We start from the raw sequence: 11,711 nt of genomic DNA, 5'->3' as shown, positions 1-11,711 counted from the left end.
CACAGGCTCCGGACGCGCAGGCTCAGCGGCCATGACTCACGGGCCCAGCCGCTCCGCGGCATGTGGGATCCTCCCGGACCGGGGCGCGAACCCGGTTCCCCTGCATCGGCAGGCGGACGCGCAACCACTGCGCCACCAGGGAAGCCCTATTATGTGCTTTCCGATTCTGAAAGAATGTTGAGGAACTCCCACTGTCAACGTATTCCTATCACGCTGTCCCAGCATTTCTATCCCCTTTCACTGGAACATGCTGCCACCTGGCCATGCCAGCACTTGGATGATTCTGGACTTGTCTCACTGATGCCGTTTATCTAGGCAGAAACCTTCCCAAAGTGCTCGGTAGTCAAGCTCCTGAGAAAGTACACAGGCCCTGGAGTCAAACTATGCCTGGGTCCAAATCTCACCTCTTCCCTTGCCTCTTTGGATAACTGAATAAGCTAGGTAGGCCCTCTGAGCCTCGATTTTTCTCATCGATAAATAGGAATAAAAGTCTTTTTCATAGGATGACCGTGAAGCTGAGACGTGATGATGCATGTAAAATGATAAGCCTGGTGCCTGGCATTTAGCAAGTGTTCAATAAAAGGCATCACCATCATTGTTACTGATATCACTGTAATAAACAAGATGGTTTCAGTTTGTTTCTAGACCACAAAGATGTTTCCATCTAGTCAGACTGAGATGAGTGTGAGGAAGGAAGAGGGACATTCCAAAGGCACTGGAGTCAGCAGGGGGAAAAAGAACCCCCAACTCCTCACTCTCAGAGACTTTCTAACCAGAATTTACAATTTTCATCACAATTTTTTTCTCTATTCACAAATCTTCCTAGGCAGCTTCTAAAACCAGAGAGATAGCAGAGATGACAATTTGAGCCTTGGACACCTCCATATTTAATATTCAGTGCTCATCTTCCAAACTGCCAAAGAAATTACCAAAATAAATACAAAAATAAGAGAACATCTGTAACTTTTCTGGAAATCAAGAAGGGTGCTATACACACAGCAGGGACTTTCAGGAAGTTCTGCAAACTAAAGTATTAGTAAGAGAGCATGGAGCAGTATTTGGCAAAATTCCTCCACCTTTGTGGATTTTGCTAAATCTGGATGTTATTTTTGACAATGCTTTTCATTAAATCAGCTTTTCAAATAATAAATTCACTTTAAAAAGTCACTTTATATCTCTTCCTTGTAAAGAAAGCCAACAACACTTGTTACAAGCAGAAAGTATGTATCTGTAAAAAATGAAGCATATGCAAATCAAAGTTACTCAAAGCCAAGTAGATGGTGTTGCTTACCAAAGGCTCTGAAACTAATACCTGCCCCTTTTATTAAAATGGGAGATCGGCAAGGAGCAAGGGTTAAAGAGTATTAAGGATACACCAGCGCCCTCTGAGACTTTCTCTGCAGTAAACTCAAGAACTGAAGCAACACCAACAAAAGAATAGTCTTGGGACTTCCCTGGCGGTCCGGTGGTTAAGACTCCACGTTCCCAATGCAGGAGACACGGGTTCGATCCCTCGGGGAACTAAAATCCCGCATGCTGCATGGAGCGGCCAATAAATAAATAAATAAATAAACTAAATTTAAAAAAAAAAAAAAAAAAAAGAATAGCTTTGTCAGGGTACAATTCAATATGGCTGATGCCCCAACCATGTACTATCTAAGCCATTTAGGGCCCCATACTTTGGAAAATACACGCCAAAGGGGATTGACCAGCTGTGATCAGCCAGTGGGAACCTCAACAGGACCCCACTAACGACGCTGGAACAGACCAGCAGGGACTGGATGAGGGTCAAAAATTCCGATCCATATTCAGCAAGTATAGGACAGGTCAACACCTGGGGCGTTGGTTAGAACACGGCACCACCACCTCACGTCTGCTGTGGCCAGTACGCTGTCACTATGGCCTTCAAATACGGACAACTGTGCCCATTAGAAAAGAAGAGCAGGAACCCGTTCCGACTTTGAAATGCACAAAACCAACAGGGGGAAGATGCCCCTCCATGGGGCAGTAGGGCTGCCTCTGTGCAGCTGACTCTAGCCGTAGCCCTCTCCCAAATATCTACAGGACCAGGACCCTCGACCCAACAAAGAAGAACTCCAAAAATACAAAAGGCTCCTTTCTCCCTTCATCTGGATATGAAAGATTAGAACAGGGACACTCAACATTTCTGTGTTCACCCTTCTATAAGGAGGGAATGTGGAAAACTCATTAAAATAAAGAGAAACGATGAGGAATCGGATTCCCATGAAATAGCACTGGTGCCAAAGGAGAGAAAATTCCAGAAAATACCTAACTCATATTTTCAATGAGATCCAAGAGGTTGATGCATCTAGGAAGCGGCAACAATCTGAGCTTAGGAAAGACTACTTTCAGAAGAAAAATATAATTAGTAAATTTTAAAATCCATAGGAGACAGTGAACACTAGGATGGATAATTCAGAAAACAACTAGTGAATCAGTGGACAAACTAGAGAACTTTTTCTGGCAGTTGGCTTGATATTTATTATATTAATTAGAGTTGAATGGAATGCTTTATATACCACTAAGAAAAAAATGCATATTACCAAAATTAACCTACAACATCAAAGAGGGGAATATTGCACATATATTTCATTAAAGATATAGTATTATCCTTCTTACATAAAAAGTTCTTCTAAATTAATAAGAAAATGATAGGCAAAACACCGGAAATAGTCACTTATAAATACAAAAAAAAGGCAATATACAAATGAAAACATTCAACATAATTAGTAACAAATGTATGTATAATAATAAATATTTATATTATAAAATAAGAAAAGTATATATAAAAACATGTATCATATTATGTAAATATGTATAATTAGTAACAAAATATGTGTAGCCTTTGCATCATCTTTGAAATTTATAATACCAGATGTTGACAAGTGTGGGTGGAATGAAAAGCCTCACACAGCATTGGTGAGAATGTAAACTGACTGAAAAAAATTACAGAACATTATGGCAAATACTTGAATAATGCATATGGTCTCAAAGCCATTGATTCCAGGCTTAGGAATTTATTAGGAAATAATTAAAGCCATGCACAAAGGTTTCACTATAAGTATGTTTACTGTAGAATTATTTATATAGGTAAGCATTGCATATCTTATAATTAGAATATGATTATGTAAATTGAGGCTGATCTATAAGAATGGACTATATGAAGCTACTAAAAATGATGTTGCCTAAGATTACTGAATGATAGGGAAAAGGGTTCATAATGCATTGTTAGGTGAAAAATGCACACTGCCAAACAGTATGGACAGTAAGTTTTCATTTTTGTTTCATACACACACACACAGAAAAAATCTCTAAAAATGGTCAATAGTGATTATCTCTGGGCAATGGGATTCTGATAATATTCTGTTTGCTTATTTATATTTTTCTAATAATTATTCAATTAATAATAATGACTAACACTTACTGAGTGCTCACTATTTACCAGACACTGGGCACTTCACTTATATTAACTAATTTAATGTCACAACAATCCTATGACTTAAATACCACTATTATCTCCAAATGAGGAAAGAAGGCACAGAAAGGTAAAGTAACTTGCCCTGGGGTACACAGCTAGGAAGTGGTAGGACAGAAATTCTAACCCATGAAGTCTGATTCCAAAGCTTTAGTTATTTTGTGTGTGTGATAAGACCGAAACATGACTATCAGTAATAACAAAAGAAAGCTTAAAGAAATATGACTTTAAGGTAACAATGATTTAGGATAATCTGTTCAGCGGCAGAAGAAAAGAAAAGAATGAAATAGCAAAGGAAAAAAATAAAACCTTTAGAAACAGAAACACCATGATAAAAATGGAAAAATTAAGACCAAACATGTTAAAACACTTCCCTATTGGAAAAGAGGAAAACACTTTCAGAATGACGTTTTCTTTTTTCTTTTCTTTTCTTTTCTTTTCTTTTTTTTTTTTTTTAAATCCAACAACATGTCACTTTTTACATGAAGCCAGAGGACTTGGAAAGACTGAACATGGAAGCATGGACAAGGATAGATTAGGCAAGAGGTCCCTACAATTCTGCAACCAAAGTGGACAGGTTAATTCTCTCTGTGTGGGACAGTTTCTCCCTAAATCTTCACATGGTCCTTTCTCTCACCCCCATCAGGTCTTGGCTGTATGTCACCTCTTCAGAGTCCCTTCCCGAGCACGCTATTAAACCAAAATGTCACCGTCCCCTGGCAGTCCCTACCCCTGTTTCTTGCTGACTTTTTTCTATAGCATTCATCAGCATCAAACACTATTTTCTACTACTTTGTATCTCTAGTGACTAGAACGGAGTGGACACTCAATATATATTTGAATAAAAGCCTACAATAAATGTGGCGGAGAGACAAGGAAGTTGTAAGAAGGAAGATGGAAAGGATGTGAGGGCCCAGTGATCCATTCTCTTTCTTGCTAAACCAGTTTGATTTTGATTGTCTTTCACTTGTAACTGAAAAAGCCCTGAGCAGGGACCATTCAGAAATGAGACCATTTCTCTTAAAGAGATAGGAGCACCCCTAATTACTACTTCTCCCAAAGTTCTAGTGCCAAGGTGGGCCATCTCTTCTCCTTTACTCAGATAACTGGGAAAGAAACAGTTGCCAAAGTGGACTTATCCAGCCTCTTTGATGGGAATATTGGGGAAGGATTTTTTGCCATTAGAAGGGAATAAAGCAAAAACGTCAGAACAAAGGAGATTTTGCAGCTGACCATGACAGCAACCTTCCAACACTTTTGCGACCAGGCTTGGTCCATCTCTTCTGACTCCTTTACTCAGATAACTGGGAAAGAAACAGTTGCCAAAGTGGACTTATCCAGCCTCTTTGATGGGAATATTGGGGAAGGATTTTTTGCCATTAGAAGGGAATAAAGCAAAAACGTCAGAACAAAGGAGATTTTGCAGCTGACCATGACAGCAACCTTCCAACACTTTTGCGACCAGGCTTGGTAAGCAGTCCCAATGAAGAAGCATCTTCTTAAGGAGTCAAAATCTGACAGTGGATTACACATATCTTCTGGGTAAAGTGTGAGAGCCCTTTTAGTGCCCATGGGTCCTGTCAAGCCATATAATTGTGTAAAGTGGGGCAGATGTAAAACAATAGGGACTGGTGAGGACTGTGGCAAATAGAAAATCCACATCCTGTCTAAAGGGGGAATTAACTATTCAACTGTCCTCATTTTTGCCCTCTAGGTCCAGATTTTTATGGGAAATTTTCTGATTTTGAAAATATTGGCAACTAATTCTTTTTTCTTTTCTTTCTTTTTTTTTCTTTCTTTCTTTTTTTTTTTTTTTTTTATGCATGAGGGCTAAATAAAACTATCTATGAGGCAGAGCCAATCTACCAGCTTTCACTTTGTGATTCTGCTTTAGTCTTTCACATTTGGGAGAGAAAGGGAAACATACTTGCTCCCACATTTTGATGGACCAAGCTGTACTATTGCTTTGAAAGTGAAATTTCCCTTACCAGCCATCAACACCAGCTTTCTGGAGCTCAGAAATCCCAAATGACAAAGATCCCATGAAGTCATTCCTGCTGGTCAGATCCCAATCCCAAATCTCTACAGACAATCTTCTGTCTTTGTCCGACTCTTTCAGCTGGCTGCAAGGAGAAAAAAAGAGAAGTCGGTGGAGGTTATGGTGATTTCTCAAGCAGATGAAATGTACAAGAGGACAAAGTCTGAAGGTAGGCATTTTTAAGGATTACAAGCTGTTGTAAGAAACATATTCAGTTTCCATCCCAGGCAAGCTCCCCAGGGAGGTAGAGCTTTTCCTGTTTTACAGCCTGTGGTTTAAACAGGTGGAGGACCTAGGCCAGCTCTGACAGGGACAGTTCTAACCACTTCCACTGCCTTATGTCCTAATAGGATCCATGATGTTCAGGAAATCCTATTGACACAGTCACTATAAGAACTATAGATGTCAATCATATAATTGTGTGAGTGTTTGCACACATGCGGGTTGAGGATGAGGCTGAGGAAATGTATGAAGGAAAGAGTCTTGATGGTGCCAGCCTAGGGGAAATTGTTCTAGGGCATGTCCTTGACTGAGGCTGAGACAGGCCCCCAGTTTTGCCCTGAGAGGGGAAAGAAGGAACGATGCACCACAAGGAATCATGCCTTTGGCCCACGGCCCTTGAAGTCAGACTGTCTGTCGCTGAATCCTGCTCCACCCTGCATTTGTTGTGGGACACTGGCCTGTGCTTTCATCTCTTTAAGCCCCGTTGGTAAAATGGGGATGAAATGACCAACGAAGCTAGATCACTTAATACAGTGCTCGTTATACATAGTATATGCTCAATAAATAGTGGCTGATATATGTCATATTTGTTGGCCCAGATGCATCAAGAAGTGAACCCACATTCTTGCAGCACTAGCCAGGTAAAATCCTCCATGGCAGCTGGCAGAGCGCTCCCGGCAAGCTACAGGCCCAGCATTATCCACGCACCCAGCCCGAGAGAGGTCATCCCCCACACCCTACGGGTTATGTCCCCATGTTTGCCGAGACCCAGAGCTTCTCCCACAACTTGCCTTCACCTAGCAACACATCACACTATTTTCCATCCCACCTACTCTCCCACACCAGAGACATTCTCAGCACTGTATAAAAAAAAATTCCAATTTTTACTTGGCTTGCAATGCAAAAATGCAGATGGAGGGAGGAAGGAAAGGAAAGAAGGAAGGAGGAAGGCAGGGAAGGAGCGAAGGAAAGAGAAGCTGGGAGAGGACCTCCCCAGCCTCAGGTGGCCCCCACAACCCAACCTGCACCACCCAGGCTGGGCTGCAATGGTTGTTTTTTTGTTTTTGTTTTTGTTTTTTGCAGTACGCGGGCCTCTCACTTTTGTGGCCTCTCCCGCTGCGGAGCACAGGCTCCGGACGCGCAGGCCCAGCGGCCATGGCTCACGGGCCCAGCCGCTCCGCGGCATGTGGGATCCTCCCGGACCGGGGCACGAACCCGTGTGCCCTGCATCGGCAGGCGGACTCCCAACCACTGCACCACCAGGGAAGCCCTGCAATGGTTTTAACTTACAATCTAAATGTCTCGTTCCACTCAGGGTTGAGGGAGCACTTGATGGTTTTGGTCTTCTGCTTGCTCTCACTCTTGGGATCAGGAATCAGTTTCAGTTTCACGTAAGGATCTGACAAGCCATTAGGGTCCATAGGTACAAGGTTTTTAGCATCTCTTACTAAAAACAGAAAAAGCAGTTTTAGCATTAATAGCCCCAGAATATTTAAGCACTAGCTACTGATGGTTGTAGAACCTGTGAAAAGATCATTGGCATCACACTTACTTAATGGGAATTTTCATTTATTAACATCAACAGCTAAGAAGCGTACAAAGTGAGATAAAACTGAAAAGATGTAGACTCTGCTCTATATTGGTTTAAAATTGATTTCTGACTTTCATACTGTTCTCCCCACTCTGCCCCCTAGATTAACTGTAAGTTCTCTTATCTTATTTTCCAAAAAGTCTACAAGAAAGATTGGCTTCTTCCATCTAGCATAATGCTTTCAAGGTTCATACACATTGAACTTCATTTATGACTGAATAATATCTGCTTGTGTGTATACATCAAATTTTGTTTATCCATTCAACAGCTGATCGATATTTGGGCCATTCCCACCTTTTGGCTATTGTGAATAGTGCTGCTATGAACATGTGTAGACTCTGACACAAAAGGTCACATATTCTATGATTCCATTTACATAAAACATCCAGCACAGGTAAATCCAAAGAGACAGCAGACTAGTGGCTCCCAGGGGCTGGTGGTAGGTGGAATGGGGAGTTACTACCTAATGGTTATGGGGTTTCCTTTACAGGTGACAAAATTCCTTGGAACTAGATAGAAATGATGGTTGCACAACACTGTTAATGTACTAAATGCCACTGAATTGTACACTTTAAAATGGTTAATGGTTAATTTTATGTTATATGCATTTTACCTGAATTCAAAAAGAAAAAGCTAAAAGACAAAGAGTTGCCCTCTAAACCAAAGTGCAACTATTTTCTATGTAGCACCCATAACCAGTACCCAGACAGCCCATAGAGAGAAAAAGAGCAGCATTACCGTTAGGTTACACCCTCAACCAAGAACACCCTGGGGAAAGGAGGCTTAGAGAGGGGAAAGGAAGCAGAGGTCAGCAGTGCAGATGCAACTGGGAATAGGGAGGATAAGGTAGAATAAGACATCAACCTGGAGAAATGGGAAGAAGTTAATTAGGAGTCAGTTCAAAACCAGTAATGTAGACAGCCAAGGGAAGTAACGTATTAGCAGACTCAATCAAACTATCTGCTAGAAGGCTAATAAATAATGACTCCTACCAGGAATGCAAAGATGGTTCAACCTTAGAAATCCATTATTAAAATATTCATCATATTTACAGGTCAAAGGAGAAAACCATAGGATCATTGCAATTAGCTAGAAATAACAGGAAATTTTCTTCACAGGATAAAGGATATCTGAAATAATAGACACCAAAGTTAATGATAAATGCAATCCCATTAAAGTCAGGAATAAGACAAAGATACCCATTACCACAGCCATCATTCAACATCTTTCCTAAGTATTTCATAAGTGTAATAAGATAACAGAAACAGAAATGTAGGGGTAAAGCATCCCCCATTCCCTGCAACCTTTGCTTCCACCCGCATCACCTCCTCCCTGGTGCTTATCATCCAGCAATTACACTACTTTCTTAAACTCAGTTTGATGTACCCCACGATCTTATGCCCCTTCCCACTTTCCAGTTCATTAACTCTCGTACCCCACTGCTACAGGCCTTTCATCACCAATCAGTCTATTGAGCACAATATATTTTCTCTTTCTCCCCATTCCCTCTTGCCTTTACTCCATTCACCCCCAGTTTAGAGTTTTGGGTGCATTATAATCAATCCCTGAAATTATTCTCAACTCCCTTACTCCTCTTTCTTTCCATTTTATCTGACAAACACAGCCTTAGTTAAATTCAAATATTTTCCCTTTATTTCCCTACATGCAAGCAGCTAACCACTGCTAGGGATGGGAGTCAGGGGAGGCTGACTTGCCTAAAATCATATAGCTAGTAAAGGGTTGAGACTGAACAAATGAAATGAGGAAAGGGCTGGGTGGCCTGTCTGAGGAGTGACAAGGGACCCCGGGATGCAAATTGTCACTTATTCTGCATTGACACCGTTCTGCACCCTAGTACATGGCCCTTTCTTCCATTTATCCACAGGTTGAATTCACGTTCCATCTCAGCTTGCAAGTTGTATCTCATTTTTGCGCCAAAAGCTATAATTTTTCCTCTTTGATTTGGTTAAGCTCAATAAGCAGGTCCCTAATGTGTCAGGCATTCTGCTAGGTACTGGTGACAGGGGGGGCCAACATAAGATGTTGATCCTGTCCCCAAGGAATATATAAAACCAAATTTATTCAAAGTATAGTTGATTTCTAATGAGACAGTAGCCAGGTCATATAGCGTAGTGGATACAGGGCTATAAGATGCCAGGGTCTGCATCTTGCCTAGCAGGTATTTCACATTTTTAAACCTCAAATTCTTGATCAGTGAAATGGAGATAATACATACCTCATTGGGTTATTATAAGAGTACAGTGAGACAAGGAATATACATGTTTAGCACAGAAGCTGGCACCTAGGGAATAGTCAAAAAATGCTAGCTATATTATTGCTATTTCATTGTTATTAAAATTCATATTCAGTGCCCCTTTTGCCACATTTGTCTATTTTTATTATGAAGACTTAACCATTTCCAAACAGACTGATATTAAACAGAACCACTTGTGGTTTTCCTTCTTGAGAATAATGCATCCGACTCTTCCATTTGAACCCTTCTAGAGGAATGCTTCTCAACCCTTAGCGTGGATAAGGGTCACCGGGAGGACTTGTGAGACACGTATTCCTGGGACCCACTCCCACAGATAGATTCTGATTCAGTAAGTCTGCAGTGACACCTGCTCGTTTGTTTCTCTAACAAGTTCCCAGGTGATGCTAATGTTGCTGGTCCACAGAGCACACATTAGATAAAACTTTCCTAGATGATATAATTTCTTAATATCCCCATTCATTTCCCCCATGGAATACAGTCTCCAACTGTTACTTTCATTTATTGAGCCTTCCAAGGAAAACAGCACGTGCCAGTTTCTAGGCTGGGATCTTGGAATGACACATCTATCACTCTAGGGAGCTGCATAAAAACATGGTTTGAGACGCTCTGAAGTGCAAGAGACTTGTCTGTCTGGTTGATTGGCAACACGTATGCAAGTGGAAACAGCTCGTCTTTCTTCAAAGACCACACTCCCTCCCCTGTCTTATGAACTGACACCACAGGACAATCACCAGGACATTCCTCTATTGTAAGTTTGCAACCTCACAGCCCTTTCAGAGTGCTCTTTGCAGGACAAGTGTATGGTGTATTCTTGAGCCAATCTCATAACTAATGGTTTAAGAATGACCTCTCCCTGGGCATCTACTTCCCCTGAACCAAACATTCCTAACTGAGGCATGACTCCATCTTTCCCCCAACCCTTATAGAACCCTTTCTTCTACTTCTGTCCTTTTGGGTCTCTCCTCTACCAAAGGGGCCAAAAATTTCTGTGGAAAGGTACGGAACAGAATTGATTCTGGGACTGTTGGCATTCGTATCTCCAAGAGCTCTGGCTCCTAGAGCCACTGTATCATGAGCAGTTGACAGTAGCTGCAGGCTAAGATCCAAAGGCCTGTCCTTCCTGAAGCTTTTCAAAGTACAGTCATGTTTCCCAGCAGCAAGAGAGCTGCATATGTATCGAGAAAGCAAATCTCTCTAGACCACACTTGGCGAGACTGACTTTGATTTTTCTTGATAAATGTTTCTTTACTATCTTTGTTGAAATTCAGCCAGCCCAGATGGTACAAAATGCTTCACACAAAGCAGAAATAGCAACCTTCCCCCCTGGTGGAAGTCTGCTAAGTGCACAGGAGAAAAGTGTCCCAATCAAGAGAACATTGCTTGCCTTGGAAGTGAAGCTGGCTGGGGGGTAAGATCTGGCTGTTTCCATCAAAGGGCCTTCAGAGCAAATGAGGCCTCTGCATTCTGGTGCAAGTTACCTAACACAGTGCTGAATCCGTAAAAGATAGCACTACTGTTAACTATTTTCCTAAGAATCGTTCTTCACCAAGAACTTTCCTAGTGTTTTTTTTTGAACCAACTATTGGAAAGTCTGAATAACTGTGTTGCTTTATAGCCATTATCCTACACTGTGTGAACCAGGAGCTTCTCTTTATTAACTCCTTTTGAAGGTACTTTCTTCAACATCACGAGTCCTCATTTGTCCTCACTACATGTCCTCAGAACAGTTATTCAAAGCAACACCCACCAACATTAAGTTATGTTTGAGGATGTTTGCAATGACAAAAAGTAGGAAATAATCTGAGCGCCCATCAACAGGGAAGGGGTAAATAATCTACAGCATATTCACACTGTGAAATACTACGTACATGTCAATAACACGGGGCTATCTACATGCACTAACATGTTGGAAGAAAACAGCAAGATGAAGATAGACAATTACAGTATAATGCTTTTTTTTTTTTTTTTTTTTTTTTTTTTGCGGTACGCGGGCCTCTCACTGCCGTGGCCTCTCCCATTGCGGAGCACAGGCTCCGGACGTGCAGGCTCAGCGGCCACGGCTCACGGGCCCAACCGCTCCGCGGCGTGG

General features: G+C 41.5%; 1 protein-coding gene across 1 annotated transcript in view; it reads right to left on the bottom strand.

Annotated features, from left to right (window-relative positions):
* The window catches only part of PRKCB (protein kinase C beta), a 148,068-nt gene that overhangs the window by 91,681 nt on the left and 44,676 nt on the right, over positions 1–11,711 (bottom strand). Inside the window, exons 3-4 of the mRNA XM_055089748.1 lie at positions 7,047–7,203; positions 5,485–5,619 (exon numbers count right to left, since the gene is read on the bottom strand). Coding sequence (XP_054945723.1) covers positions 5,485–5,619; positions 7,047–7,203 — 292 coding nt within the window. The remainder of the gene's footprint in view (positions 1–5,484; positions 5,620–7,046; positions 7,204–11,711) is intronic.

Source organism: Physeter macrocephalus, chromosome 14 (genome assembly GCF_002837175.3).
Source record: "Physeter macrocephalus isolate SW-GA chromosome 14, ASM283717v5, whole genome shotgun sequence".
In the NCBI taxonomy this organism is placed as follows: Eukaryota; Metazoa; Chordata; class Mammalia; order Artiodactyla; family Physeteridae; genus Physeter; species Physeter macrocephalus.
Note: the sequence above shows the minus strand (reverse complement) of the source record. Positions and strands in the feature narration are given on the sequence as shown.